Consider the following 14,292-nt stretch of genomic DNA (forward strand, 5'->3'; position numbering starts at 1 on the left):
TTATAGCACCCATGATGGCTCGTGGAGATAAAGAGCTAAAGTGTTTGGGTCGAGAAGTTGAGCAATTGAAGCATGCTCTTGAAAGCAAGCATTGGAATGCGTCTAGTTTGGTTATGGAGGCCTTGAATTGTATTGTTGAATGTGCCAATAAGTTCAGTGCCGACTTAGATTTGGAATGTAAACTTGATGAAATGATTGTTGATGCATTCAACATGATTGATGAACCAGATAGGGAGAAATTTGTGCTTCTTCTTCCGGATCTTGTATTTTTCATGCGAGATCCAAGAAACATATACCCATCGATAGAGCGATACTTTGTGCCTGGATGTCTTTTCTGCTTTGACATTGCAGAGCTGGTTTTTGTCATGAAAAAGGAGTTTGGATTTGAGTTTGATGAGTTTTTTAAGAACCTGCTGTTCTGTATGAATCCAGTAACGATAGGACACCGCATAGAAAAGAGACTGATGCTGTTGATGATGGTGCTTGAAGACAAATCCTCAACTCTGACGACAGTCAAGGCAGTAATCAAGAAGTTGTGTAGTATTTCGTTGTTAGTTGGATCTGCAGATTGCCACAAGATTCTTTGGACAGTGCTGTGGATTATGAGACTGCATCCCATGGCATATTCAATGGCACGAGCGGAATCATTTGTGAAAGAGTTGGAGTGGACATCCAGGATTACATTTGATGAATTCCAGCCGTATCTGTTTGAACTTGATATTCTAAGTGAATCTGTGAAGGGGATAAGGAACGTCATAAGACAAATAAAGGATGAAGCATGTGATGTAAAGAAGCGACCAAGGCTCATAACATTTACGAATTTTATGTTTCCTGAGCTTGAGATATAGATAAACTGCAAGATGATTCATTTCAAAGTATTTTAATGTGTTGGTGATTCTTGTAATGCATCTTATCATGCATCATAAAAGCACTGTAGCAACTGTATTATATGAAGATTTGCAAATAATAGAACTATATACAGTAAATACCTATAATTCCATAATTAAGGTTATATATGATTGTGGCATACATCAAGACTATTTAACGCTTTCTAAGAATCCAATTCATAAAATATTCTTTTGCATTTTTCTTAATGAATTTTCTTCGTATTTTAACATCTGTAAGATCTTCAAGGGATTCTGCTTTAATTATGTTCTTAACTGTCTTAACGATGGCTCTGAGCTGAGTAATCTCTATAAGAACCTTAAGACCAAACTGATTGTAAGATGTTTGGATGCTTTTGTTTCTTATGAAGTAGGCCATGCACAGCAGATATGGATTTGTGCGTCTATTTCTTGTGCATATCCTAATAAATCCATCTAGATCAGAGTCTTTGAATGCTTCTTGCTGTTTCAAATCATTTTGAGTTCTTCCTCGGCAATAGAACTCCTTTGTTCTGTTGAATATTGCAGTCAAATACTCAATTGACATGTTTATGTATTCGAAGTCCTTGAGGACAACCCGTTTGACATAAATCATGTGCTGCAGCATATATGGCTGAAGATCGTGATATGATATTGGGTAATCATTCATCTTCAGAACATAATAGATCGCACCAAGAACTTTGCTGTTTGGATTTATCCTGCGAACAAACTCCTTGGATTTTAAAAGCTGCTTAACCTGCTCACTGTATTCGGATACATTCAGAATACCAAGCAAAGACTCTGCGCATCGTTCATACCGCCCAATCCTATTTATGACAAAATACTTGAACTTTGTAGGGATGATGAATCTACAAGGCGTATATGAAGACACATAATCTGTATCCTCGATGCACAAACCACATATTTTGCAAACACCATTATATGTATCCTGATGTGTGCAGTCTTCCATTGTAAAAATCTCCAGGGCTGTCAGTTGCCAAACACATTTAAAAACACAAAAGGCAATCCTTTTTATTCATGCTGCTGCAACAGTCTCATGTGCAGGAATGCTCTCCTCGGTAAAAACCAGTTCTCCCCTGAGCTTCTCCTCTCCAAGAGGTGTCAAGAAGAAATACGAGTGTCTCCACACATATATCTTCTCAACATATCCGTAAGAAACCATTGTCTTCATAAATATTTTCATGTGCAAGTTTGAAATGCCAAGCGTCTTGTGCTCACCAAGAACCGTGTCCTCAACCAGCAGTGCCTTCTTTTCCAACAGCTGTCTCTTGATCTTATACTTGTCTTTTGTAGGAACCAAAGCCATCTAAAATTATACATGTTACAGTCGATCACTTACTTTTTCACCCCCCTGCACAATTTTTTATTTGTTTGTTTGCGTGAATAAGGTCCTGTAGCCGTCCCCATGGGATATGCAAGTATTATGCTTGTGGTGTCTACAGCAGCATATGCTTTTATTGTTTATGCACTGGCTATAAAGGTAAGTTATTATTGTAATTTTAGCCACTTATTGCTGAACCTGATATCACAGAAAGCTTTTTGATTATTTTTTCATCGGTAATTGTTTTCGTTATACTTATGACTCACATAATGTTAGGACAGCATGGTAAAGAAAGGAATGATGACACAACAGTGAATGGCAGGAAGTGTAGAATAGAAAATCATCATACAGTAAGCAAATACTGTAAATGCAGCAATAAATGTTGTAAAGTACAATAAATGGATTTCATTGATTGATAGTGTGTTTATAGATGCATTATGCCAAAATCAGACACAATGCATATGTTTAATTTTATACTGTTTGATACAGCTGAGGTTCCCTCCAAAATAAAATACTTAATACAATGACTGATAGACAGGGATGAATCTGTCGAGAGTGTTAGTCCAAAGGCTTATTGGAAGTCAAAGTGCGATCTTTAGAGCGATATATATGGAGAAGAGAATGAGTAAGGCACAACTGAAGGATGTTTGTATATCTTCTGTAGTTGCTGTCGTTATGAATGAAGAAGTGCCTGTTGATATTGGAGGTCTTGTTATTGCTGGGTTGAGCAAGATTTTGTCAAGAAAGTTAAAGTATTTATCAGAAGAGTGTGGAGGAATGGTACATGTGATGTGTGAAGGATCTGCAGAGAAGGTGAAAAAAATAGGCCAGGGAGTGGTTAAGGAAATAACTCTGGGAATGGAAGGACTGTATATTGACGACGATATGATTGATCCTGAGGAGTTTATTGTTCTTGAGGAGCCTGAGGAGGATATGGGAATAAGCATTGATGATATGAGTTTTGGAGCAAATATGAGTGGAATTTCACTTGCTGAGCAGATTAGAGATGACTATGACGATGGATCTATGGGAAGGAGTGCAACTGAGGTGACTCAGATTCCGATTGAAGAGTACAGGGAGAAGAGAAGAAGGATAGTCGATGATGGCGAGACTGAGTATGATGCACAAATGTTCAGAGAGAATCTGCGTGATACAAGAGATATTGTATGTATGAAGAGAATTGATTTTATGGATGTGATGCGATCAAGGCTGTTTGTTGCACCTGAGATTCTGTGTAGGATCAGAGATGAAAGCATGATGCGTAGAGAGAGTGTTGAGGGAGTGCGTGATGAGATGTTAATGGATTCATATATGGACATTAGCTTTAGAAATGAAATAGAAACTGATAATGAGCATAATGAAGTTGATAGTGAAAACGATAGTGAAAATGAAGAGAATGGAACGAAGATGTATTTTGAGATTGGAGAGCTGGGAAAGAGTTTCAGTTTTAACAGTGCGGTTGGAAACAAGAGTAGATATGAAAGAAGCAAATCTTTTTTTTGTCTTTTGAGTTTACTTGGGCAGGGTAAAGTGATTGCTAACCAGACAGTGCCGTATGACGTGATTAAATGTGAATTGTGTTAAGACTGATTATGTGTTTAATAAAGCTTTGATGATCTAGTAGATGTATAATTTATGTGCTTGATGAAGCTTTATTGATCTAGTGGATTTATGGCTACTATAAATGCCAGTGGGGATACTGAATATGAATGAGAGTAAGCAAGGAGCAAAATTTGAGTGTCTGAAAAAATAGCCCCGGAAATGGAGAACAGCGATCATATTGTGGTTGATGCTACAGGGCATGTTGCAGGCAAACTTGCAGGGAAGATTGCAAAGTTGCTTCTGAACGGAGTGAAAGTAAGTGTGGTGTGTGCTGAGAATGCACTGTTGATGAGGACAATGGAGATGGCAAAGGCAGACTTTAAGGAGTACCTGAATAAGAGATGCATTGTGAATCCAAGGAGAGGACCGTTCCACTACCGAGAGCCTAAGATGCATCTTGCAAAGATAATCCGAAGAATGATTTCGTATAAGAAGTGGCGTGGAAAGACTGCCTTGACTAGGCTGAGTGTTCATGAAGGGATTCCAGCGGAGTTTGAGAACTGCAAAAGGCATAAGTTTGCCAAGAGCATGTACTACTACAACAGCAAGCCTCATAAGAATGTTTCTCTGGGTGATCTCTTGAGTGAGTTTGGATGGAAGCACGGAGAGCAAGTGAAAAAGCTTACTGAAAGGGTACGTGAAAGAGAAAGTCTGGAGGTGCTAAGAAAAGAGGAGACTGAGAAACGATGCAAGGAGATCAAGGAAACTAAAGACTTTAGCGAGGAATTAAAGAGAAGGATGGCAATGTTTGCCTAAACCATTAAATTCTTATTCTTGATTTATTCTTATTCTTGAGTGTATGAATTATTACTCTTAAATTGTACTGATTTATTATTCTTCTTATGCTGAATTATTCCTGAGTGTATGGATTATTGTTAAGTTGTACTGATTTTTATTGTTAGTGATGTATGAATTATTTCTAAACTATATCGATTATTCCTAAGTTATATCAATTATTGATAGTGATATGAAAAAGTGTTAACAACCCTTGGAATAGAGATGCAAGGCTATAAGAGAAATACTTACATAGGCCAGGGGATGCGGTTCAAATCAGTAAAGCATATGTGTGCTGAGTTTACAGAGACCAATAGGAAGTATATTCAGATATCTAGTAGAATATCAGCAAAAGCAGCGATGAAGCTATGCGATATCACTGGTCTTCCTGCACTATACAAATGCCCTTACACAAGACTAGTATATTATGATTCTTCAGTTTATAAAAGAATATGTGAGTTTTCAAGCGAAAATGTTCAGAGATTGTTCAAATTGAAAGAGTTTGGGAAAACACTCGTTCCATTTAAAAAATAATGATGCATTTGCATAAACAAGAAATGCACGAATTGGATAAAGTACTCTACTTCAATGCTGTATGATATGTATATGATAATCATAATGCTATTGAATCATTTAAAATAAATAAGCATTGTGAAAATCTGATTTTAAGAAAGTTAGGTTTTATTAGAAATGCCAATAGAATGCATTAAACTAAATGAACCAGTTCCACACTCAATAGGATTCCCTACGACCAGAGATGCGGATGGCACAGAAAGATTATCTTCTTGATGGAAGATTGCGTTTGATTGAAGCATGCTGTAACAGCTTTCGAAGCTCATTCTCAAAAAAGGCGAATCTGAAGCACCCAATCCACCTCTATTAAAAGGTGTGTATTCTCCATTTCTAGTCATGTAGTCTGCAATCAGTAGCAGATGGCGTGAATCCACTGATATCCCATAAGCATCAAACACTCTTTTCACTTCGTTGACTATTGAATGCCTTGCAGCTTCTATCCCAAGAACCTGGCGCACATTATAAATATCGTTAGATTCCGAACTGTATATGTCAATCGCATCTAATAGACTGACTGTGTTTCCTGGGCCAATGTCCACACTTTTCGCTAATGAACATAAGTCCCTTGTCTCAACAAACAGGATGTTGTCAGATATGTTTGCTTTAGTTATTCCAGCAATCTCTTTTACAGAAATAACCGGAAGAATCGATTCAATAAGCCAAGTAATCATTTCGTTCATTCCAGAAGGATACAAAACCTCAAAAACAAGCACATTTTTTGATTTTCTTGTGAAGTTAATGAACTCTCTATCTCTATCTTCATATTCATCATTCACTTCATCGATATCATCAACTTCCTCACTACTATTTTCATGGTTAGGCAGTGTATCATTAGCAAATTCATCCGAAAACGCTTCTTTGCGATTTACTTCATTACCATTACCTTCATTATTGCTATCACTATCACTATCATCACTATTGCTATCATTGGCTTTCTCTTTATCATTATCATTTATATCTTCATCATCGCAATCATCATCGCAATCTTCTGCTTCATCTTGCTTCCCCTTGACTTTAGATGTTTCTGTTATTCCACTTGTAGGACTCATGCATGCCAAGTTCTTCAGCTTCTTTCCAAACACTTTCAGGAACTTCTTGTCCAGTGCTTCTGCTGCCAAATCTACATAACAGCCTAGTTCAAACTCCATCACAATCTTCTTCTGGAACACTTCATCAACCATCACAATCTCTTCGTTGACACTAAACCTCGTCACACAGTCCTTGAGTGTCACTCTCTTCAGGCATTCTACTACATCAAACTCCACAGAATTCTTTATAGGAACACTTACTATAGGCGTTTTAATGTTCTTAGATGATGTTATTAAAATCTCTCTAAGTCTTGGGATTCCAAGTGTCATATTTTTTGCTCCCACTCCTGCAAGATGGAACGTGTTCAACGTCATCTGAGTAGATGGCTCTCCTACAGACTGTGCTGCCAATACTCCCACACACTCTCCAGGATTAACAAGTCCGTTTATGTACCTTCCTACTAAAAAGTTTCGGAACCTTTTGTCATCAACGCCATCAAGCATCTCCTGGAACCTTTGAGAAACCATTCCATACTCTCTACATCCCTCACTAACACACGAGTTCCTGAACAGTTTTTCATTTTGCTTATAGAATTCAAACTGCTCCAAATAGCTGGCTTTTGTGCTATCAATCCCGTCTTCACCATACATAAACTGAATGGTTGTATTTTCTGCTCGCACCGACATGTCATACTCAACCTTCATCCTTTCCATGTGCTTCACAAGGCATCTTTGCAGATAACCTGAATTCGCTGTTTTTACTGCCGTGTCAATCAACCCTTCTCTACCTGCCATACAATGGAAAAAAAACTGTGGCGGCGCAATTCCTGATAAAAACCTTTCGTATATATATCCTGCAGAGCGAGGATCTGCATCAAGACGTCCAAAACACGGCAATGTCTTTCCACTGGCCATTACAGGAACTCTCTTGCCTTCAAGCTCCTGTTGCCCCAATCCTCCAGATATCTGACTCAGATTCACAATCGATCCCTTTGCTCCAGTCATAACAATCAATCCAATATTATTATTAGGAAAGCACTTATTCTGTCCAGATGGTACAGACACACTTACTATTGCAGACGTTACCTTATTCATCTCCTCTCTCATTACAGAATCAATGTAGCTGATTTTATCAGAATGCAAGTAATAATCTGGATTTTCAGACAAGAACTTTTGTTGAACCTCTGCAGCTTGTGCATTCTTGATCCTGATTAGCTCTTTCCTCGCCATATCTGCATCAGATGAAAGTAATAAATCATCAATCCCTACTGTAATTCCATACATAAGCAGATATCGATTAATTACCCTGCCGATGTATGTCATAAGATCATTGCATGCGGATCCTCCCATCACTTCTGAACATGCATGAACCAAAGACATCGAACTTTGACCTAATGAGTTTTTATCCAACACGCCTGTAAGAATGTTTCCATCTCTTACAAGAACTTTTTCTTCTTCCGTATGCCCTTTCCAGAACTCCTTTTTGATTTTCGTATCAATCTCCATGCATATTTTCAATCCCATGTTCTTGATGATTGTAGAAATTATTTGCTTTCCAGAATACAACTTTTTTGGCTTGATTATGCAAGGCTTTTCTAAAGTAATTCGTCCACTTGGGAGTCCAGAAGACACCAACGAAAAGTAGACATCTTTTGTAAAGAAAGAATCCTTCATCGTAAGGATCGTTGCGCCTATTATGTAATCCTGTGTGAGTCCTCTTATTGGGCTTCCATCGGTAGGCACCAGGTAGTTGAAGTCATTCATCAGTATAAGTCTTGCTTCAGACTCTGCAGCATAGCTCTGTGGAAAGTGAATGTTCATCTCGTCTCCATCAAAGTCTGCATTATACGACTTACAATTTACATAGTGCATCCGCAGTGTCTTTTCACCCTTGAGAACCTTACACTTATGTGCCATAATGCTTACTTTATGAAGAGTAGGTTGCCTGTTAACCAAGACAACATCTCCATCTATCAGGTGTCTCCAGACTACCTTATTTCCATCAAGAATCTGGTTTGCAAGTGCATATCTTTTGTCCTCAGGCATGTGGCTCAGGCTCAGTAATGCATCGTTGTCTTGGACGTATAAGCTTCCTGGATAGCTTGTTCCGTTGAGAACCGCCTTTCTAAGCCTGTCTGCATTGAATGTATTCACTTTTTCTGGGAATGTCAACTTCTCTGCAAAAATCATTGGAATCCCGATCTCCCTGGTTTCAAGGTTTGGATCTGGCGATATCACTGTACGCCCTGCAAAGTTAACTCTCTTGCCCATCATGTTCTTTCTGAACAAGCCCTCCTTCTTTTCAAGAACCTGCTTGTACCCAGATGGAGCAGCTGATGATGCATTTCCCCACTTTGGCATTTTTGTACTATCGAATAATGAGAACACGCATAATTGTAACTGTGGCCAATACGATACATCTGCCATCATCATCATGTTGCATCTCAAAATATCGCATAATAAAAGGTTGTCGAAGGATTCTGTCCTTTTGCCATTCACAAAAGTGACTGGACGGAACCTATTTGGCGTGACAGCAATACTCTTCATAAAAAACATCTTGTAATTGGAAGAGCAAAATATAGACTTGAGAAGATCCTCCTCATTCAAAAACAAATCGCAGAAGAGTTCTTCAATTGCTTCTGGAGAAAAAAACTCAAGATACTTTTCCTCATTTCCTCGTTCACTGTCTCCCTTGAAGTCCTTAAACACCTTGAGAGTTGATCCAGCAACAATCTTTGGGTTTTTGTATCCACATCTTACACATTTCTTTCTGTTTGCTATGCTTGAGAAAAAGTCATTTGCCAGTGCTTGGTGATTATCGATCAGTGTGTTGGTTTTGCATGCCTCTGAAGCCTTGATCTTTTCCATTACGGTATTATAGATTTCATCCTCATCTTGCACTGTATACAGACTGTCTAGTCCGTTGATACTTGTTCCATTCCTAAGTAGTGAGAATTTGCAGAACATGATGAGTCTGTCATGGTTTGTAATTCGAAGATTCCTGCATTTGATGCAAGCAGCCTTCAGAATAGACATCATCTGTTTAAAAGCCAACGGATTCAGAACAGCCTTGCAGAGCTTTATATACCCAAAGTGTCCAGGACAGTTGAAAAATGACAGGTTGCAAGTTTTGCAATTTGATGCCAGATCGATCGGGCCCATTCTCAAGTCATACAATCCGCCAGCAACAGGATGTCCAAAGCCATCAAATGCGGTGGTTTCGGTGACTTCAACCGAGCTGAGCCTTTGAATGTCCTCTTCATTGTAGAATCCAAAAGATATCTTTTTTGGACGGAGAGCAACAGTCATTCGTGAGGGCCAAGTAACAACGATCTTGAAACACTGCATAATGCATGATTGATTCGAAATACAGAATCGACATGTGCAAAATGGAATGACAAAGTTGGATCTTATTTAAAGCATGGTGGCGCAATGGAAGCGCGTTGGGCTCATAACCCAAAGGTTGTTGGTTCGAATCCATCCTATGCTATTTTTACATTACTAATGCATCGCATCATGCATGATACATGACATTTATGCATCAACTCTAATCAACAGCAAATAGAAAACCTGTCTTTATTAAATATAGCCATTAGGCATAAACTGTTGTGAAAAAATCATCTCCAGGTCCATCGTGGCATTGTATTCGCTTCCTTCCTTCCACGCCTTTTCTACACTCAGGCTTCTTTTTGTATGTATACACTGTGTTGTAAACCGTTTTTGGCTCATGACGTCTGTTCACAGTCTTTACTACAGTCTTTGTCAGTGTTTTTATTTTTTCTGGCTCAACTACCTCTTTGTCTCTATCAATTGTATTCAATTCTCCATCTGTGCTGCTTTCGTCTTCGTTGTTGATCATTATCTTCCTAATGAGAGGAATTAGCTCATCAACTACATCCTGCTTAGTAAACTGTAACTTAGCGTCTTTGAGCGGGTGTTTGTCCATATATATACTTGTAGGAGATGCACTAATGCTTTCTACAGGTTTGGAATGATTCATAGTGGTTATAGCACTTTCCTGGTATTCTGTTGGTTTGGTGTTCGTGACAGTGCTTTGTGTGTTGTTACATTGCTCACACACTGTTGAAGATGATGCTAAGCTGTTTTCAGGTGATAAAGACGATGAGCAGTCCTCAGTGCAAGGTGATTTATCTTGTATTTTTGTGACGGTAAGTAGGGAAACAATAGGTTTGATCACCGTTGTATATATTATCTCAGGCTGATCGATCATACTAGGCTGCTCAGATACAGATGTTGTTTGTTGAACTTCATCTACTGCTTGATGCTCAGGATCGGTTTGGCTCTGTTCTAATGAAATTTGCCTGGCATTTGAGGATAATACTTTTGAAATATGTGCACTACTGGGTGATTCTACATAGTTTTGTATTTCAAAAGATGTTGATTTAGGCGAATGGTACTGTGTTTGCGTAACTGTCTCTGTTTTGATGCTGCTTTCTGTCTTGGTTTCTGTTGTAATTTCTTTAACTGTGGTAAGCTTGTAATTGATAACTGGAATTTCATTCTTAACTGTTGTAGTGACTTCTCTATACAATGTAATTGGCTTTTCTACACTGACTGTCTTATAGAATACTCTAGTGACTGTTATGATGTTCTGATTGTAATCTTGTTCTGAATCATTTTCTTCTTTATCTCGTTCTAAATCATTTTCATCTTGCTCAGGTGTATTATAATTGTAATTGTAATTGTCTTCTTCTGAGGCGGAGTCAGTTGTTTGTGGATACTTCACAGATGCAGATATATTATTTCGACTTTTATTCTTGGCTAATCGCTCTCGCTTTGATGTATTTTGATGTTCAGAATGTATTGGCATTTCAAGTGTTTTGAATATTGTTTTTACATCATCTTGCACTGTTGTCAATGAATTTGAAACCTGAGAGATAGGTATGGTTTGTGGTGTAACGTTCTCATCAACTACAGTGGTTGTGATTTTTTCAGAAACTGTTTCTGTCTTTGTTTCAATAACAGTTACACTCTTATATGACATATGTAGTTGGTTATTGGAATCCAGATTGCCAGTTGAATCTGTTTCAGTGCTTCGGTCTGCATTGTGATGGATCACATGAACCATTGGGAAACTCCTGTCTGGATTGTGATGTTTTTTTTGTAACACACCGTCACATTCGGCAGCACAAGCATCCCCCTTACAGTTGAGGCACTTGTTAATATCCTTGTAGACAACTGCTACACACTGTTCTTTATTGCAGCTTGAGTCGCGTATGATTGGCATGTTGAAGCTCTGTAGATAGTCATCATACTCTTTCTTTGGAATGTATACTGAGTTCAGACAGTCATTGAGGCTTATTCCGTACTTCTGGCATCTGGCAGCAAGGCCTGTCTGCATTGCATTAATACATGCAATTATCATCATAATGATCATGCGCAGAAAGTGTTTGTTTTGCATACAAAAGAATAATATTTGTGACGAGAGTTTCATAGTATGATTGCGAGTATGTTGGTACACATTACAGTGACCTGAGAGGATATAGCAAAACAGGCAGGTTCGATAGTCTAATGGATATGATTTCCGCTTTGGGTGCGGAGGGTTCCGGGTTCGAATCCCGGTCGGACCCTTTTTGCACCTTGAGACTATACAACAGAAACAAATGTGCAGTATGAATAGGAAGATAAATTCCAGTTGTCTATGCATGGCATGATGCTTGTACGACTTGAGATTCCTTTTGATTGGCAACCCCATGGATGAGTGCGAATATACCCTGTGTTCATCAAGCACCGAACAAGGAGAAATCCCAATAATACACGTAAAGCGATCAAAGACCAAAGCATTACCATTCCCAAGAACAAAGTCACAGATCCAATACATGTACCTTCCGGGATCATCGCTCTTCATTGGTACAAACACCATCCCAAGATCATGCGATTATCAGGTTGATGTGCTTACCACTAAACTGAAGAAGAGGCTTAAACAAGACTTCCCGTATCCGTTCCAGTGCCTATCCATGAAGGAAGACAAGGCGTTTTTCGAGAATGGGTTCAATCATGTTTGTAACATTAGCGATGATCAACAGATTTGCCTGAACTTTGTTAAAACCATTGAAAATATTGTAGATGCACGTAATGCAATAGAAGAGAATAATGAGCAACTGGAAACACAGATTCCACATGTTAAAGATAAACAAAATGACAGATATGCCAAAATATGCCAGGAATTCATGACTGGTATTCTGCTGCATGATATGACTAAGAAGCAAAAAAATATCATAATCAGAGATTATATGCTGTGTAGTATACACAGCAAAGATGCATACATTCGGTTTACTATAAAAAGCTCAAATAACCACACATATATTGTTTTTGATGAAATGTATACCAAAGAAATAAGGTACTATGAATATCTAAAGATGTATGGGATTGAAGTTGTTAAATCCTTAGGTTCGTCAGAAGCTAGGGCATACACTAGTGATGAAGGCACACTTATAGTGTATTCATCAACTTTATTTGAAAATTCAAAAGGAGTGCAGAGACTGTTCAGTGGAGTAGATATCAAGAAGACTGTTGAAGTGGTAACGAATATAGAGAGCGTAAAACTCATACCATGCACTGATGGATTGAAAGATGAAGCTGGCATGCTTTTTGGAATTACACTTGATGATGGAGAGTATGTCTTCAACAACGGAGATGTGTATGAAATTAACGTAAATGGAGATAAACACAAATTCAATGGGGTTATGTTTACAGACTTCATTGCAGACATGGAAATACTCAATGAATGATTTATTCGATGTTTGTTTGTTTTCACATGCAAAATAAAGTAAAGGTGATTTCATCCGATTCAAAAGAGTTATTTCTTGATTATGAGGTTGCTATACAGAGCCAGATACTAAAGGCATTCTTTGGACGTCCATCAATGTTCAAGGAATCTGTCTCAAGAACAATAGGTTTGCCTATAAAAGCAAAATACCTGAAGAAAGCAATTGATTTTCTTGAATATAAGCGCTCTTTCGATCCATCCAAGGATCATGAGGAGTTCAAGATCGAAGACACTGAAGCTTTGGATATTCTTGACATTGCAGCATATCTGAAGATTTGAAGATTATGCATGACCTAGTCTATACTAAGCTTCATCAGGCTTCCATACCTAGATAATTCAGGGCAATAAGGGCATTTGAAGCTGCTTGATGCGCCTTCTCTAGACAGCACCGTGGCAGCGTCGAAAGAAATTACATGCCCACACTCTAGTATGCATGGTGGATTACTTTTAGTGCACAAACTTTTAAGTACCGGACATACAAAAAGAGAATGGTAATATGATTCTTTGCCCAACTGTATCTCCACAGGAAGCGTGCATTCATCTTGATCAATCAGTGGATTACCTGACTCCAGAAGTTGTTTTAATGCACAGGTTCCAGCCATGAAAAGATTCTTAAGATGGCATCTGCTCGGAATATCATCTGCTCGGAAGTATTGCATCTTGAGTGTCTCAATCAATATTTGTTTGCTCGCATGAATTGTTGCCTCTATGCCTGTAGGATCGATTAAGAATCTAAGCATGCGCTTGATTTTCTGCGAATGTAGCGGATAATATGCCTTTATTTCATTAAGGCATGATCTTAATGCCTGGTTTGAGTTTCCATTACAAATCAGTATCAGAAACTCATACAGGCTAGTCTGCAATCCAAGATCATTCAGCGCTTCTTTGCCAATAAATTCTTTTAAAAGAGTAAAAATATCATCTTCTATTTGCAGAGCCATCTTTCTGAAGTGTGAATAACTGGCTTTGACCTTTATTAACACATCTTTTTCATCGTGCACCTCAGATATCAATGCATCAAGAACATCATCAAGGTCATTCTCAAGGAGATAGAATGCAATCAAGAGCATCGTTGTGTGTTTGCTTTTTGGATAGTGTTGCTCACCTATTCTAAGATCAAGTTCACATAGCTCATGATCATCGGCTTGCACATCTCTCCAAATGTTGAGAAGCATCTCTTCTGCATTCAAACCTGTATCTGCATGATGGGCTTTGCCTAAAGCATAACGTGCCTGTATTTCCGATATCAATCTATTTGTTTCAGACCTGAGGACTTGGAAATCTATAGTTGACATTGCTTTGATATGCACGAGGGATGTA

At 38.4% G+C, this 14,292-nt stretch overlaps 12 protein-coding genes and 2 non-coding genes across 14 annotated transcripts; 9 read left to right on the forward strand and 5 right to left on the reverse strand.

Annotated features, from left to right (window-relative positions):
• Window positions 1-11: 11 nt before the first annotated feature.
• Window positions 12-848, forward strand: M896_041800 (uncharacterized protein; the record flags this gene model as incomplete). Its single annotated transcript, XM_014708538.1, has 1 exon — window positions 12-848. One exon carries the CDS (start codon window positions 12-14, stop codon window positions 846-848), a length of 837 nt encoding a protein of 278 aa, XP_014564024.1.
• Window positions 849-1,041: 193 nt separating this feature from the next.
• M896_041810 (uncharacterized protein) lies at window positions 1,042-1,833 on the reverse strand (the record flags this gene model as incomplete). Its single annotated transcript, XM_014708539.1, has 1 exon — window positions 1,042-1,833. The coding sequence occupies one exon, from the start codon at window positions 1,831-1,833 to the stop codon at window positions 1,042-1,044; it is 792 nt and encodes a 263-aa protein (XP_014564025.1).
• Window positions 1,834-1,899: 66 nt separating this feature from the next.
• M896_041820 (ribosomal protein S10) lies at window positions 1,900-2,190 on the reverse strand (the record flags this gene model as incomplete). The annotated part of the gene is made up of 1 exon (XM_014708540.1): window positions 1,900-2,190. One exon carries the CDS (start codon window positions 2,188-2,190, stop codon window positions 1,900-1,902), a length of 291 nt encoding a protein of 96 aa, XP_014564026.1.
• Window positions 2,191-2,289: 99 nt separating this feature from the next.
• M896_041830 (uncharacterized protein) lies at window positions 2,290-2,603 on the forward strand (the record flags this gene model as incomplete). Its single annotated transcript, XM_014708541.1, has 2 exons — window positions 2,290-2,364; window positions 2,388-2,603. 2 exons carry the CDS (start codon window positions 2,290-2,292, stop codon window positions 2,601-2,603), a joined length of 291 nt encoding a protein of 96 aa, XP_014564027.1.
• Window positions 2,604-2,745: 142 nt separating this feature from the next.
• Window positions 2,746-3,789, forward strand: M896_041840 (uncharacterized protein; the record flags this gene model as incomplete). Its single annotated transcript, XM_014708542.1, has 1 exon — window positions 2,746-3,789. One exon carries the CDS (start codon window positions 2,746-2,748, stop codon window positions 3,787-3,789), a length of 1,044 nt encoding a protein of 347 aa, XP_014564028.1.
• A 177-nt stretch (window positions 3,790-3,966) lies between these two features.
• M896_041850 (ribosomal protein L13a) lies at window positions 3,967-4,563 on the forward strand (the record flags this gene model as incomplete). The annotated part of the gene is made up of 1 exon (XM_014708543.1): window positions 3,967-4,563. One exon carries the CDS (start codon window positions 3,967-3,969, stop codon window positions 4,561-4,563), a length of 597 nt encoding a protein of 198 aa, XP_014564029.1.
• Window positions 4,564-4,806: 243 nt separating this feature from the next.
• Window positions 4,807-5,115, forward strand: M896_041860 (uncharacterized protein; the record flags this gene model as incomplete). The annotated part of the gene is made up of 1 exon (XM_014708544.1): window positions 4,807-5,115. One exon carries the CDS (start codon window positions 4,807-4,809, stop codon window positions 5,113-5,115), a length of 309 nt encoding a protein of 102 aa, XP_014564030.1.
• Window positions 5,116-5,255: 140 nt separating this feature from the next.
• M896_041870 (subunit beta' of DNA-directed RNA polymerase) lies at window positions 5,256-9,491 on the reverse strand (the record flags this gene model as incomplete). Its single annotated transcript, XM_014708545.1, has 1 exon — window positions 5,256-9,491. One exon carries the CDS (start codon window positions 9,489-9,491, stop codon window positions 5,256-5,258), a length of 4,236 nt encoding a protein of 1,411 aa, XP_014564031.1.
• Window positions 9,492-9,600: 109 nt separating this feature from the next.
• M896_041880 lies at window positions 9,601-9,672 on the forward strand. Its single transcript has one exon. It is a non-coding gene; the product is annotated as a tRNA-Met (tRNA).
• A 102-nt stretch (window positions 9,673-9,774) lies between these two features.
• Window positions 9,775-11,580, reverse strand: M896_041890 (uncharacterized protein; the record flags this gene model as incomplete). Its single annotated transcript, XM_014708546.1, has 1 exon — window positions 9,775-11,580. One exon carries the CDS (start codon window positions 11,578-11,580, stop codon window positions 9,775-9,777), a length of 1,806 nt encoding a protein of 601 aa, XP_014564032.1.
• A 120-nt stretch (window positions 11,581-11,700) lies between these two features.
• Window positions 11,701-11,773, forward strand: M896_041900. Its single transcript has one exon. It is a non-coding gene; the product is annotated as a tRNA-Pro (tRNA).
• A 123-nt stretch (window positions 11,774-11,896) lies between these two features.
• On the forward strand, window positions 11,897-12,934 carry M896_041910 (uncharacterized protein; the record flags this gene model as incomplete). Its single annotated transcript, XM_014708547.1, has 1 exon — window positions 11,897-12,934. One exon carries the CDS (start codon window positions 11,897-11,899, stop codon window positions 12,932-12,934), a length of 1,038 nt encoding a protein of 345 aa, XP_014564033.1.
• A 26-nt stretch (window positions 12,935-12,960) lies between these two features.
• On the forward strand, window positions 12,961-13,251 carry M896_041920 (uncharacterized protein; the record flags this gene model as incomplete). Its single annotated transcript, XM_014708548.1, has 1 exon — window positions 12,961-13,251. The coding sequence occupies one exon, from the start codon at window positions 12,961-12,963 to the stop codon at window positions 13,249-13,251; it is 291 nt and encodes a 96-aa protein (XP_014564034.1).
• Window positions 13,252-13,265: 14 nt separating this feature from the next.
• On the reverse strand, window positions 13,266-14,267 carry M896_041930 (uncharacterized protein; the record flags this gene model as incomplete). The annotated part of the gene is made up of 1 exon (XM_014708549.1): window positions 13,266-14,267. The coding sequence occupies one exon, from the start codon at window positions 14,265-14,267 to the stop codon at window positions 13,266-13,268; it is 1,002 nt and encodes a 333-aa protein (XP_014564035.1).
• Window positions 14,268-14,292: the final 25 nt, after the last annotated feature.

The sequence above is a fragment of the Ordospora colligata genome, assembly GCF_000803265.1.
Source record: "Ordospora colligata OC4 chromosome Unknown contig_04, whole genome shotgun sequence".
NCBI classification, from domain to species: domain Eukaryota; kingdom Fungi; phylum Microsporidia; family Ordosporidae; genus Ordospora; species Ordospora colligata.